Source organism: Buteo buteo, chromosome 4 (genome assembly GCF_964188355.1).
Source record: "Buteo buteo chromosome 4, bButBut1.hap1.1, whole genome shotgun sequence".
Taxonomy (NCBI): domain Eukaryota; kingdom Metazoa; phylum Chordata; class Aves; order Accipitriformes; family Accipitridae; genus Buteo; species Buteo buteo.
In genome coordinates this window covers 1,663,564-1,678,888 of record NC_134174.1, presented here as the reverse complement: position 1 = coordinate 1,678,888, position 15,325 = coordinate 1,663,564, and the positions used below count along the sequence as shown (strand labels likewise).

The following is a 15,325-nucleotide window of genomic DNA, read 5'->3' as shown; positions in this document are numbered from 1 at the left end:
CTCTGGTTTGCTTTCCAAAACGGCTACGCTTAACCCAAACACAAACCCATATGGTGCTTCCCAACACCTCAGCTGCACCTTCACCTTCCCTTCCCTGCCAACAGCCTCGCGGCCTTTGGGTCTGAACTAACATTTTGCCCGCCGCATCAGGTGTGTTTGCTCTGCCGCTGAGCTCACGCAGGAGTGAGTAACTCACCAGCTGCTGGGGGGGGTCACGGGACATCGAGATAAACCTGTTAGACTCGATAATCACCGCAACAGCAGCAGGGATTGCTAATCTCTGATCCTTCGGTGGCTCCCATGCACGGCCCTGAGCTGTTTGCTCTTAATCCCCAAGAAATTAGCAGGCTGAACAACAGCACGGGCGAGGCAGGCTCTTGAGGGACCACGGACTGGCCGTGCTGGGTGAGAGCAGGCGTCTTCCCACCTCCATCCTCCAACTGTGGGGCAAATCTGGGAGGGAGAAAAGGGGCAGGACAAAGATATGGGATATTAGGTCAGGAGACACCCCCCCCTCCCACCAGCAGTTGGTGGCCTGGCAGCATCCTGAGGCTCGTTAAAGGAAATTAAATTCCCTTAATCAGTTTCACAACCTGGATTACGCTGCTTTACATCAGGCCCTCTGCACCAGCCTGTTCTGCCCCCAGAAGCGAGCTCTGTCAGAGCCCCCAGGTTGACAAGAGCAGTAACACGGAGCTGTTATGCACAAAAAATAAATTCTTCCCTGTCCTTGCTAAACAGCCACTAGACGCCACCGGAGCAGAGCATAAGGCAGGCTGGTGTAATGCCCCCAGCTGTAGCTAAGCTGCAGTAGTGAAGCAATTAACTTTCCAGATGATGTAGTTTCATCACTCAAGCGCTTCAGCAGCTCTGAAGAGTTCACACCACTTTCAGTCCACAAATTTCAGAAATACTTTAGAAAACCTGCACCCTCACCCCCGCCAGGAGCCAGTTTCCACACTGGTGACAGGACTGGTTGTGAGGAGGGGGTTCCTGCACAGGCAGGAGTACAACACACTGCCAAGGGCTTAGCGTTGCTCAGAGCAAATATGTTTTGCATTTACTAATGGAGACGGAGCTGCAGAGGGTGTAAGGCAGGACAGTTTGCAGTAGTCATGAGCTAGGGTGAGCATCTCCTCCTTTCCCAGCACACCTTTCTGCTCTTAGATTTAATCTCCCCTCAGCCTCCGCACTGACGCAAGTCCCTCAGCTGACTTCTTTTTTAGCTGGGTGGGAAAAGGCCTGCGCTTTTTATCTCACACGCGGGAGGTCACTCTGACACCTCCATAGCCACACGAGTGGCCACGTCTTCCACCCTCCTCGTGCCACTGTACCTACTGTGTTTCATTGAAGTGGACCGCAACTGTGTCCTAAAATCCAAGGAGCCTACCATGCACACAGAGACGCAGTGAACAAGACAAGCATTAAATGCTTTTTATATGCCAACACGTATTGCTGTAGGAGGAATGCACACAGGGTTTTTATTCAGCCAGGTGCCGTATCATTACAGCTGACGCAAGCACACCAAGGGAAGAGGATTTACGAGCTTGCAGCTACAAACAGCTGATTCCCACCCCAGCTTTTAGTATGAATTATCTCGCACATGCTCCATGATCGTTTTCAGACCCAGCCAGGTCTCCTCTGCCGTTGGGATAATTTGGTTGACTGGCAGGAGGAAACCGTAGCGACCCGTGTCTCGCAGCTCAAAGGCGAAAGAGTATTTGATGCCGTAATCGTAGCTCCAGTCAATGCTGCCTCCGCTGGCTTGGTCTGAAAGAGAAAGGGAGAAGAGCCAGAGGGGTGAACAGAGGATTGATTTGAGTTCTGCTGTCCTACTTTTTATATTTTTGAGGGACAACTATTAGGTTTTTACGTGAACACTCTGCTCTGATATTTGACTGGTCATGTCACTCTACAGAACCGTCACTGCTTCCAAGAGGGAGAAACCTTAAGCGGGGGGACGGAGACTGTTGTCCTGGGACAGCCCATAAAAGCTCAGACTAGCAAAATACTCACAGATAGTGGTGCAAATGCTCCCCACTGTAAAGGTGGTGCCGTACAGGGACCGGATGGAATTTGCGGCAGCTTTTCCCAAGGCATCCTGGAGAGGAGAAGATGAAGGACGAGTCAGGAACTAGCCACACTCAATGAGACTAATTGTTAAGATTTCGCCAACCTGAACCACACTCAGGGAAATCTCCACAATCTTTCACAAAAACTCCAATCGTTCAGCCCCCAATAAACTAGTGCCAAATCAATCCATTTCTTAATCACCCATACTAGTGACAGCACTCAGTTTCCACAGTATTTTTGGGAGGTGTCATTGTAGGTGAATTAAATCGTAGCAGGTTCTATATCTGATCGCCCAGTGTTTTACCTCACCAACTGTCTTGTCAAGAGAAGGTTCAAGAGATACCAGAAAATCCCAAGGCAGTCAGAGATCTTCCAATACTCAGTGGTCAGCTTTGTGCTCACTTCAACTACAGAATGGGTGGTTGTAGAGAAAACAGAGCCAGGCTCTCCTTGGAGGTGTAGGGAAAAAAGGATGAGTGGCAAACGAATTGCCACAGGGGAAAATTGCATTTAGGTGTTAGGGAAAAAGAAAATCCCCATGACAGTGGGGAAACTTTGGGATGGGCTTGAAGAAGCTGTGGAATTTGTCTTCAGAAATATCAAGACAAATAAAAGCAATTAATCAAAACTCAGCCGGGCAAGGCCCTAAGCAACCCAATTCAACATTGAAATTGGCTCTGACTCCAAAACCTGCCTGTGTGCAGCAGAGGGTTAGACTAGAGACCTCCAGAGGTCTTTTCCATTTGAATTATCATTGTGAGATCCATATCGCCTCAAAGATACTATTACAGCTGTGATGCTGTCATTAAAGTGGAAAGAAGGAAATATGGATAAGCAAAGGGGGCTGCCAATGGGTGGGGATGGCACGTGTTTGCACGTGACCGAGATTTCTCTTTTAGAGGCATTGCATTGCACTGGGTTTTTGTTCGCTCTCACGGATGGTCACTGTTATGGATGGCCGAGTTCAGCCTTTTGTTTTTATCCTGATATCTCACTGTAACACTTGAGTATAGAAAGCCAGCTGGGCAGAACAGAGGAAGCCACAGCCAAGTCATTATGTCTCACCAGCTCGGCATAGTCTGCCGGTTTAGTGCATTTATAGCCATAGGGATACATCAGAAGCTGAGAGTAACTGTGGAGGGTGAGGAAGGCCCGGATGTTTCCGTGATTCTTAATAAAGTTGACAACGGATTTAACTTCCACCTCTGAGTTGGCCCTGGGCCCACGGTAAGAGTCAGAACAGGGATTACTGCTGGCTCCAGGACCTGTTGGTGCAAAGAGGGAACAAAGGCAAACCTGTAAGAACTGGCATTCACAAAAGGTCAAAGCAGACCAACACAAAGCCCGGCTTTCCTAAGAACAGGCCTTCAGGCAAAGGCAAGGCTTTAAATGCTGATAAATGCTCAAAGAGCATCAACAGAGCATGAATACTCAAGGGACATACTTCTAGAAGATACAGAAGACTGCCTTCATCTTGTGCTCACTGGCAATTAATCAAGATGAAATTACCTTACAAAAGACAGCTACCATCCTATTGGACCATTTTCTTTCTGAATCCTTTATATTAAGGTGATTGCTGGTCCTGTGTAACAGGATCCAGGAACACGAGAGGGAACTTTCTTCACAGTGACAGCCAGAATCCAGAAACTTCATTCCTACCTCCAAAACCTGCATCCCAGTTCCTGTTTGGATCAACTCCAACACACTGACTGCCTTGATTCTTGGAGCGGGTCTTCCGCCACATGCGATTCTAAAAACAAAGAAACACTATGGCTTCAAAAAGGAGCAAATCTTGGTCCTTGCATTAAAACTGCTACCCAGAAATAGTTGCCATTCATCAGGAAGTGATCCTAGGCACAAGCCTAAGATTATTTCTGATGGGCTGACTGCCAAGATGGGCCAGTGGACAAAAATCAAAGGGCTGGTGGGTTAAGATGGGTTAGACAAGTAATTAGTATCTTTGGCTGCCCAACTCTTTTGCAGCTCCTTCTTAGAGCATTAACAAATGGACTTTCAGAGCCTACTTCCCTCACATTTACTGTTTGCCTGGAAGAGCATGACAGCTTTCTAAATCAGCTTAGACACACAGCGTGCTTACTCACTGTGGTGTGAGTGAATACATAGCCATCAGGGTTTGAGACTGCCAGCAGGAAAATGTCCATTTTGTTCAGCAGAGAGGTGATGGATGGATCCTTCCCATAGTCAGAGGCAATCTAAGCAGAGACAATATCGTACACCGTGATTACCAATATATTTCTTTCCCGCACGCTTACGCTCTAACAGCTAGGTACAGAGGCAAGTCTGGCTTTCGGAGCAGGCAAACAAGAAAAATTAATTATCTGCTAGCTATAACTGTTCCTCATTAGACATGGAGCTTGGAGAGAGCAATGAATCTGTTTTACTATTTTATTCTGAAGACAGGAAGTTAATGGAAGAGGGCAACAAAATTTTCTCCTGCCTGTCCCAGAGAATGGGCCAAGGCTGGCACTAAGATTGAGATGGATTAGCCAGGATGGGAATACGCAGCTGTGCTGCACTTGTCTGGTGGCTTAGTCATTTTCAGCGGAATTTAAATTCTCATTTATATAGAGCTGGAAGATTTGGCACTTTGCGGAAGGTAACCAATGACATTGTGTTTCTCTGTGTCGGCACACCAAAGCAGCAAACTAATCTTCAAAAAGTCCTCAGTTATTTATATAACTATTAGCCCTGCAGTCCTCAACGGTTTCACCTGAGCTACTACATTTTGTCTGCCTAAACTTCTCCCAGCTGCTCCTACAATACAGAGCATTTTTCAATTCTTCGTCTAGGCAGCTGCCATCTTCTCTCTGGAGTCAGCTGTGTTTTAAGAGGGGTGAAGGAGAGTTAGCAGAGCTGGCTAAACACATGCAGGTGTGATATACTTTGAAATAGTCAGAGGCATTCCCAAGATAAAAGAAAAAAAAAAAATCAATCACTGCTGAAATGACCTTTTTAGCTATCCATACTGCACTCGCTTGGGTGACCCACTCTCGGGAATGGATACCAGCATCAATCCAGATTGCAGGACGGTTCCTTCCTCCAGTGCTGAACTGCCAAACAAGACAGAAAGTTTTAAAACTCTCACTGACACCTTTTAGTCATGAACATCCCATACAGACTGGGATGCTTTGGACTGAATTATGCTGTATCTATAATTCATACGTATGTTAGTGTATGTATACACATATGTATGCACACATTCTGTGATACGTGTCACACCTTGAGCACATACAAAGGCCGCTTTTCATAGGATTCCCCAATCTTCAGCTTACTGACAATGTTGCTAAACTCAGATGCGAGATGATCCAGTTCGGCATAAATCTGAAATGAAAAGTCATGATGACATTTACATTACATTTCAGTATAGTACTGCCCAGAACAGTTATAGGACCTGATGAAATCTACTTTTCTCTCCTTTTGCCTTCATTACTATGACCTCTTCAAAGCCCCATCTCACCTTATGTCAGTGTAGTCAGTGCTGTTCCTAGCATTACAAAGTAGAAGGAAGCACTGCTACATCGTCAAGATCTACTTATTTCAGGAATAGGTTCAAAACCCTCTTTAAGAGCTTCTGGTAATAAAAATACCTTACCCTCTGCTCTGCTGGATAGCTACTGGTTTCCTATATTTCCCTATTTCAAGATTCATTTATTTCTCAATCGCTTTTGAGGGTCAGAAGGAAGTGTTTTGACAGAAGTGTATGAAAAAGTATTGTCAACACTTGCCTTTTACAACATTCTGTCAGGGAGAGTGCGGGCTCATTGTGCTGACCACAAAATTAATATATTTAAAAACAAACCCACACGCCAAAAGAAGATAGAACGACATTTTAGATCCTAACATATAGGATGTTGAATTGAAGACAGCATGAAAAAAGGGCATAATAAAGAATCCTCTTTCCCCAAAGCTGAGGTACTCACGGAATCTAAAGTGTTGTAAGTTCCATAGTTGAAGCTGTTGCTGCTGCGATCCCTTTGCTGACTGCAGGCCATATCTTGCTTTTCTTTATCTAGAACAACCTAAAAGAAGACATTCAAATGTTAAGAAAAGCCTGCTTAATTTGCAAACTTCTGACCAAATGTTTATCTTCAATAATGAAATGGTGGTGCTGCATACTGACTCCAGCCCCAGACCCAAACTTCCTGCAGCTGTGGAGCAAAGACATGTTTCTGCTGAATGTATCTGTAGCAAAATGGGCAAGAATACCAGTGTTCAAATGGTCAGCATTAAGTTTTAAACACGTCTTAAGATGAACAAGAAGAGCATTGGAAAGCTTTGAGGAAAAAAAAAAAGGCAGTATTTTTGCTGAGTTAATGCTATTTTAGATGCCATTTTGGGATTACTGCTCATGAAGAAATGCTGGATTACTGCCCAGGTGGGTGACTTTACTCTCACATGGTGGCGTGCAGTTCTTTCAGACCATGATCCTGAACTACTTTTAACAGAGTTTACTGATTTATGAGTAACTTTAGTGTTGTGATTTCCAAACATCTGAGGCCAAAAGACCACACGAAATTCTTCAGGGGTTATCAGAAGAACCCCATGGAGCCTATGAGTTTATTCATGTCACTATTCAGCATGGTTTCAGATGGCATCTGCAGAGCGATCTCCACAGCTTCCCAGTGCAGCAGTAATCCACAGATCGTCTTTGAGAAATTAATCCACAGATTACAAAAAATAAGGGGAGGACCTCACGGAAAGCAGAGTATAGAAGAGTTCATGTTAATGAATGAGGCCAGATTGTGAATCACTATTTGTTTCCAAAGGATATAAAAGCTAAATAAGTGCCAGGTGGCATTGCCTACCTGCAGGTCTTCGATCAGGATGGAGTACTCAATCCCATGGGACTCCAGAAAGGCTTTGACTGCTTGGACGCCGTTAGCGGGGATTCGCACATCCACAGGGAGGGCAGGGGTGGACGGATTTATCCAGAAATCAAGCTGAAAAGAGAAAGGAAAAAGGATTTGGTTTGGGGAAAGCGTTCTGCAAACAGCTCTTCTAAAGCTTTAGAGATGCTGATTTCTCCCAAATTGAATGACTCCTGCAGTATTGTGGCCCGTCATGCTTACAGCATGCTCCATTCTTTAGCTTGGCCTCACCACAACCTTGCATCAGTTAATGTGACAAACTCACAATAAAAATAACAAAGGTCTGCAGAAGACTAAAGTCAGCATTTTCACTGACTTCAGAGCTTCAGACATACAAGCAAGAGGAAATTTTAGTCTTCTATAATGATTATGCCCTTTTTACAAGGGCATGTAGTGAAAGGACAAGTGGTAATGGCTTTAAACTGAAAGAAGGTAGATTTAGATTAGATGTAAGGAAGAAGTTCTTCACTGTGAGGGTGGTGAGGCACTGAGGGAACAGGTTGCCCAGAGAAGCTGTGGCTGCCCCATCCCTGGCAGTGTTCAAGGCCAGGTTGGATGGGGCTTGGAGCAACCTGGTCTAGTGGGAGGTGTCCCTACCCATGGCAGGGGGTTGGAACTAGATCATCTTTAAGGTCCCTTCCAACCCAAACCATTCTGTGATTCTATGATTATTTTACTATTCTCCCTTTTACCACAAATAATTTCAAGAAAAGCTCTGTATTACAGTATTAGGTAATATAAAACCCATTGTTTCATTTTTATTTCTCCTTTAATTTCTCCTTTGGTAGGGCTTTTCTAAATTTTCATTTCTATACTGTTCAAAGTGATAATAAAAATTCTCACCAATGGCAATAAGAACAGTAATAACCTAGAATTTTATAGTGTGTTTTCCTGTTTCAGTACAGCATAGACTAACTAATAAATTCCTCCCACAATGCTGGGAGACAAGTACAAAAACATTAGCATTCCCACTTTAAAGACAAGCTTTTTGATGCTAAGTTTAAGACCAGATCAGTTCAAATATGATTGTAAACCCCGTAAGAAGAAAATATGAATGCAGGCACTCCTGAATACTAGGCTGGTACTAGAACTTTCAGATCAAACACCAAGTATTGAGACAGTAAATGTATTTATGGCAGCTGCCACCGTATAGTACGAACCTTTCAAATGCGATGCAAAGTCCTACCCCGATAAGTCCTACCCCGATAAGTCCTACCCCAGTCTGAAACGTTAAAAAATAAGACCTCTGTGGTAATAACAGACCTCAAGGTGTTCCAGTGAGTCCAAAAGTTGTAACTTTTTAACCTCCTCCTCATTTCTTGTCTTGATTCGGAGAATCTGGTGCCTGCAATAAATCAATAAATCTTCAGAAACAGTCTCAGAAAGGGGTCTGGTTGAACTAGCTTGTTATTGAGATCACAAATTTAGTGGGTAGTTACTTGCATGCTACCAGCCAATACGGACTTCTTTAATGCAGCTGACTTAGTGTCACACAAGAATTCAACCAACAACCTGCAGGGCCAGCGTGCTACATGTGCACAAGATTAGTAACTAGTTAAATGGCAATTTTTAAGATTTCATCATAAACAAGACATCAAGTGGAAGAGTTTTTAATTGCTTACAAGGATCAGTCTTGCATCTATTAGTTATTTTTTGTCAACAACTTGCAGAAAAAAATAACTCTGGTCAAGTTGGCAAATGATCAAATGTTTGGGGAGCACTATACAACAAAACAAACCAAACACTAAATATGGCATTCATTTCACCTTTCTTCACTTTAGCCAAATACTGTTGACAAACTTCCCTGTGCTGTCAGAAGCCGATAACATCAGAGGGTGGCTTACACCATTCCAGGTGGAATGAATCACCTTCTGGAAGTACCTCACTCCACCGGTTACAGAGGTAACCTCAGCTATTAACTCAGACTATACATTGTACAACATAGAGTGATCACAACGTGCAGTCTCCAAGTGGTTTTTAGATCACTAAAAACATAGAACCCATTCAAATACACAATGTTCCAGGCTTCTTGGTAAAATAGGTAGAAGCAAGCAGTACCATGAGGAGAGGCTGATGAGCTCAGGCTTGTTCAGGCTGATCTAATTGCAGCCTATGACAACTTGAAGGGGAGTTTGTTAAAAAAATGACCAACTCTTCTTGGCAGGGGCAGATGATAAAAAGGGAAAACAGCTCCAAGCCCTGCTCTGAGCAGGAGTGTAGGCTAAAAACTTTTGGAGGTCCCTTTCACCCAATGCTTTTATGAAATGACAAAAGGATCTAGGAACAACAGGTATATGCAACAGCTGGGGGACAGAAGATCCTATTCTGGAGAACCAGGGGGGATTCTGAAGGAAACCTGGAAGCCATAATGAATTAACAACTGGAAGTACAGCCTGGGATCAATGCCGTAGCCAAAAGCACCAACATGCTCCTTAGCTGTAGAGCTTGGGATTCACTGCAAGTCAGCCGAGCTTTACTGCTACATTTTCAAATGGCGTTTGGTGGTTAAAGCGTGTGTTTGTTTTCATTCTCTTCCCTAGGCACATGCATTTGGCCACTGCTGGAGAGAGAACAAAAGTCCACGGAGTCCCACATCCTGACCTGACCTGGCTGCTCTGCTGGCACCCACCGCAAGCAGTACTGAAAAATGGAGACAACTCGGAGCAAACCAACATGAATAACTGCAGAATTGGAAAAAACATCTTAAGACAGGGTTAACAAGGGACTTAGCATATAAGCTCAGTTATGTGTGTGTTTATTTACTAGTAGTGTGGCTTCAGCCACTGAGAAGAGACACTCGTTAACACCAGGTTCCTCAGTCTGGCCAGCTGAAGTATAAGATTCTTTTGTTGAACCAAGTTAAATCAACACTGAAGGCACTTCACCATATTAATAACTTATTATTGGATTCTCCATCACCATAAGCTTTATTTCTGGATTGGATTCTTCTGTGAAGAGATAAGGCTCATTAACCACAGCTACTGGACTTGACTGAGGAATGAATTCACGAGAATCCAGTCTACATTATGCCAGAACCCAGATTAAATGACCAAAATAGCTTCTCCTGGCTTTACAAATCCTAGGGGTTTAGCAAACTATGTATATTATTTCTTAATCCTTACATCTTCATATACAGATTTACTCACTGGAATCTAGTGCTCACTTACGACATCTCAGGAAGTATCTGTTAGGTTTTTTTATCCTCTTCTATTAAGTTCTTACACAGTAAGACTGTGAGGAAATATACCAGGAAATAATTTTGCAATGCAACATACAGATAAACCTTTAGAATATAATAGTTGGAAATAAGGATTTTAATTGCTTAGAAAGGCTCTGAAGACAATTAAGCCTTTAAAGTGAAATGAGAATCTTCAAAAACAAAGAGAAGCTAGTGACCTTTCCGACCTGGGGCCAGGTTCTGGTCTTTCAGCTCTGCTTTGTGCCAGACCAGATCTGTCAAGCTGAATGCTCGAGCTTCGCAGCGAGGTTCAGCGCCAGATCAAGGCTTCAGGCTGCTCCCTAGGTACAGTAAAAGCCAAAACAAAGCTTGGGTGAACAGGAATTTAGGAGCTCAACACTGCAGCTAGACACTTCTCCTTAGAAAACCCAAATGAAAGTAGAGAAGGGTTCCTTTGAACATTGGAGTACCAAAGCAACAAGGGAAGTCACTCATAAAAATCAAAGAATGTGCCCCAAGCAGACTTTGTAAACTTAAGGTAATGAAAAACAACAACTGGATAATACAGCCTTAAATGGAAGGCCTTCCACAAAAGTGTAACTCACCCAACAAAAGATTCCAGGCACAATGAAGCCCCGAAGAGAGCACTGAAGATCAAAATGAGCTTCATGTTTGAAGTGAAGTTCAACCCAGCCTAGCGAAAGTGAATTTACACAGGATTTGTTAAGAAATCCCCCTTTTCAGATAAAATGTAACTGTATTCCATGTGATTAAGTTCTCACACTTATCAGAGCTTTCAAGGCAACCAACAGATAGGAGGCCGATTTCGCCTCAAAAAAATATTTTCCACTGACACATTCAAACCTCTAAGGGAGGAGTTGTTTGCAAAGCTTTACCCACAAAGCTCCTCGGTGTCCTTTTACACATTTTTCTAGATAGAGGAAAACTGAAGGTCACCCCAGCTCTCACTGGGGGTGAGGAGCTCTACCCGTAGGCTCTGGGTCATGGGTTTTGCTCCAATAGATTTCTAGTAGCCCATTCCTTGTTACAAAGAGGCAGCCAGCAGAAAGATCTCACTCCAGCAAAAATACTCAATTGGAGTGATTATTTTGAAGGATGAACTCTGGGTCCTGCCTGCTATGCAACAAGTTGTCTCTCATAGACTGGGACAAGGCAATGCTATAGATTCACTCTTATATACAAGTTACACACTTCCAGATATAAGCCAGATAGTTTAAATATATTCTTTATTGAAATTACTAGCATCCCACCAATCTTCAGCTGGGATAGTTTTACACAGATCCAGCCAGCCAGTGTTTCAAGCAAATTAAGGTTGCAGCAAGAGTCACATGAAAGCAAGTTGTATAGTAGGAGCAGAAAAAAGCCTTGGGTGCACAGGGATTTAGAGGAGCTCAACTCTACAGCTAGACCCTTCTCCTTGGACAGGCTGGCTAGACATCCTCTTCTAATGAAGTATCCTTCTCGGGAGGAGGTGACACAGGCTTGAAGAAGTGCTGGAACAGCCACTGCTGGGTCCTCTCAGCTTTACAGTGCCCGCAGGGCTGTTCCCTGATCCAGTAGCTCTCTGGGTCCCTTTGCTCTTGTGCTGGACTCTGTCTACATCTCGCTTCACAGGGAATAGCCTCCACCTTGTTCGCCTTCCGTAAAGGTGCCCAGATATTTGAGTTGTTGTTATCTACGTTGAAGGATTTATGGCGATGGGCAGTCTCCTGGCTGAGCTTTGGGAACCATCTCTCTTGCCTTCGGTTGTGGGAACACACAGCTGCGGTTGTCCCAGAATGACAGGTAGGGCCGGAGGGCTGCTGGATACACTTTTTGTTCGTCTCACTAAAAATGGTACTGAGGAAGAGCCAGGTGCTGACCCTGCTGTAATACCTGCAGATGGGGTTCCTGGGAACTAACATAGGACAGAAGGGAGACAGTTCAGCTACTCTAATCAACCCCAGGAGACCAAGGAAAGGAAGTCTCTGACAATCCCCAGAGGAAGCTCTTAATAAAGCTCTCACCCATACCGCTCCCAACATTTGTCAGCATCTCCCTGAGGAGCCTCCCCCAATCTCCACTCCCACCCTACCCCTCTGCAGACAGGGCAGGGGCTTCTTGTCATGTGTTGACAGTAGACTCCAAGCAAGTCTTTTATAAGGCCGGACCTCATGTTTTTTGGGAACAAAGGGAGCCTCAGGCAGGGATTCTGCCTGTTTTGACATATAGGAATTAGTCATCCTGCAACTGTTGTGTCTTGGGGGCACACTGTGAAGAACAGATGCTCTGCAGGGAGGTAAGGTATGTTCCTGCAAGTCCCCAGGTCTTTGAGGTTTAACCTAACCCAGTCCTTGGGAAACAAGCAGATCTCCACTCCCCTCAACGTAAATCGGATAACACGAGTTTATCCAAAGAGACAGGAACCATCATGAGGATTTCCTGCTGCTAGCACTACAGTAATTCTGGCGGAAGTCAAATCCCACCTCTAGCTATGGCCTTCGACATTTCATAAAGAACCAACAGACTGTCCACACTACCTCCTGTGGATTCACTCTTTGAAAACAGGAAGCAGGGACTTAATTTAGGGCAAAATTATAGCTTGCTTCATTACTCATGCTACATCCCGCATGGATTTAAAGGCTGCCAAGAGATCCCGCCAAACATGATGCCAAGGTCTGAAGTACACCAACAAGCTTCAAGTGCCCTGGCTAGCCTCATCCGGGGCCTCCACCCCTTGCATTTAAGGAGCTGCATTTAAGCCCAAACCTTTATACCCACTCCTAATCCCCTCTGAAGGAGCGACAGAAGCCTGCAGCATTGTGCCCTCCCGCTGTAGCCATAAGGTCCTGCAGGGTTTGGAGACCAGCCTTGAACCACAGGGTAAGTCCTATGCACAAAGTTCTGCACAGGCTGAAAGCCTCTGTAGCGCTCAGGGCCCAAAACACCCAAATTAGGGAGCAGCAAGAGCAGGGGTACACTGCCACAGCAAGCCAGAAACCAAAGGTGACAGCAAGGCAGGCAGGGATAGAGAGCTCACCACAAGCAGCATGGCCCCATGGGACCCAAACGAGAGGAGCAGAGCAGGTCTGGTGGCACTGACCAGGAACAACCACAATCCAGATCCTCAGGTAAGTCCACACTCACACAGCAGGTCCACGGCCAGGATATCAGGAGCTACAAGTCCACCATGCACCCACTGCAACTCAAAGAAGGACCAAAACAAATGGCCTCAGCTTAAATGCAGCTCCCACACCAAGGGGCGGAGGGTATGTGGGTGGGGGCCCCACGAGGCCACTCAGGGCAATTAGCACTCTCAGGGCCCTGGCACACTTAATGAGGGCAGGGTGGGACGGGCTCTCCACACAGTCCTAAGAGGATGTGGTATCATGCAGTGAATCACTAATACAGTGGTAACATGTTAAGAAGTGAAAGGTTAAATGAACATCATCTAACCAAATTTTGTCTCATTGCTTAAAATTGCCATACCGATACATAGACGGTTTGCCTGTGCTGTCACTGACAGAGGGCCAGAATGGGTATGACCCCCCCTACCAACTAGAAAGGCCTCAAAAGTCATCAAATTTAGGTGGAGTCAGTTCTTTTCTGTAAAGTCTGGACCCTCTGTTGTTGCCCCTATCTAAAAAATGTTCTTGCAACCAAGATACAGCGTAGTAGTCTCTCCTATCCCAGTTAGGAAGGAAGAGGCAGCCTCTGTCCTTGCCATACCCACACGGCGTGACTGAGCTCGAGCCCACAGTCCCCCCCGTCTCCCATCCTCTCAAAATAAGTGTTTGGCAATTCAGTAGGAAGAGGGAAGAGAGAGGAGATGACCCTTGCTGGACTGAGCTTTTCTTGTGCTCCTGCTGGCCCACTTGTCCCCTCTGCCCTCTCCGCTTACATTCTGCGTCGCCCCCTGCTCTCTCACAGGGTCCTGGACATTTTCTGTAATGCTTTTTTGAACTCTACATGTAACTTGCAAAACCCATATTTACCTTTTGAATTGCTCTCCCTTTTGTCAGAATATAATCTTTTACCTTGGACTTTCTGGAGAATCTGTTTCAGAGAAATAACATTGTACAGATGATGTTACTTAGAACAACATATAAACATTAATTCCTTATATAATCCTAATTCTGTAAAGCGTGTGTGAGCTTGTGAGAGAGGCCCTGGGACACGAGGCTGACTGGTCCTCGCACAGCTACGGCACAGGGAGCAGTGCCAGCCCCTGCCCCAGGAAAATGCAGCCAAGAGGGGAGCCCTTATGCCTTCTCCATTTCTACCGAGACTCTCAACAAGCCCATATTCCTTGGAAATCCCACACACACTTCACCTTTGGATAGAAATGTTTCTTTTCTCATCATCTCGAGCTAGAGCTGTAACACCAACATGGCAAAGGGCTCCATCTGCAACTCATCTCCTAGATGATCAAAGTTAATTGGCTATAAAGCAATTAATTTTGGGTTACTGGTGAGAGAACTATTATTTCTGTAAGTAATGGATTATTTCCATGTTCCTAATCCGCAAGGCACCTTGGGTATGCCCTGGATAAAGAATGAGTAGGGATTTCAGTATGTGGCTCACCATTTGTAGATGTGACTGGCACCAATTTAGAAGCAGAACCCTCATTTTGATCTCTCTGGAAAATCTGCAGCTATATGCCAGTGCAACAACACTGACTGCAGTGGAGCTACTTATTTCCAACTCAAATTTCCTTAAATTAGGAAATGAAAACCTTCAACTTCCCAGGGTTGTCCCCGGATTTCATGTGTTTGAGTCATACAGCAGTTTATAACGCACCACACGCTCCATCGGATCATGTTTTAGCTTTGCATTTTAGGACAGCAAGCACACAGATGAATTGCAACTGGTAATAACAAGAAGGGTACTGGGAGAGATACAATCAGTTACCTATACCTGGAGATTAAAGACCAGTTCTAACAGTGACATCATCCCATGAGATAATTATAAATAACAACTTCCGAGGTTGTGAAAGCCTTTTAGGCAGGAAAGTTTTGTGTAAGCCCACAATAACCTTCTGCTAAGAGCCAGCAGGTGTCAGCAAAAACACAGAATTAAATATCTTACTTGAGCACAACAGACAAGACAGATAATCAAAATGCCAGCACAGGAGCAGAGGAGGATTTTCCCTGTGATCCCCCCAAAGCCTTCCTCCTCATCATCA

At 44.8% G+C, this 15,325-nt stretch overlaps 1 protein-coding gene across 2 annotated transcripts; it reads right to left on the bottom strand.

The window, feature by feature from the left end:
* Nucleotides 1–1,456: 1,456 nt before the first annotated feature.
* LOC142030516 (carboxypeptidase A2-like) lies at nucleotides 1,457–13,501 on the bottom strand. 2 transcript variants are annotated; one of them, XM_075026759.1, is made up of 12 exons: nucleotides 13,244–13,501; nucleotides 10,746–10,834; nucleotides 8,226–8,307; nucleotides 6,900–7,034; nucleotides 6,015–6,113; nucleotides 5,314–5,415; nucleotides 5,043–5,144; nucleotides 4,176–4,286; nucleotides 3,733–3,823; nucleotides 3,139–3,338; nucleotides 2,017–2,101; nucleotides 1,457–1,770 (listed from the first exon to the last, which is right to left on the bottom strand). In XM_075026759.1, exons 2-12 carry the CDS (start codon nucleotides 10,808–10,810, stop codon nucleotides 1,583–1,585), a joined length of 1,260 nt encoding a protein of 419 aa, XP_074882860.1. In that variant the 5' UTR covers nucleotides 10,811–10,834; nucleotides 13,244–13,501; the 3' UTR covers nucleotides 1,457–1,582. The 2 variants fall into 2 exon arrangements, with proteins under 2 accessions (XP_074882860.1, XP_074882859.1); XM_075026758.1 differs by having other exon boundaries at nucleotides 13,288–13,501.
* Between the last annotated feature and the right edge of the window lie 1,824 nt (nucleotides 13,502–15,325).

Coding starts and splice junctions, on each gene's coding strand:
- LOC142030516 (XM_075026759.1), bottom strand. CDS start 10,810: ATGAAGCTCATTTTGATCTTCAGTGCTCTCTTCGGGGCTTCATTGTGC. Junction 7,035..8,225: donor ACTCACTGGAACACCTTGAG/GTCTGTTATTAC, acceptor TTCTCTTTTCAG/CTTGATTTCTGGATAAATCC. Junction 5,416..6,014: donor CTTACAACACTTTAGATTCC/GTGAGTACCTCA, acceptor TTTTCATTTCAG/ATTTATGCCGAACTGGATCA.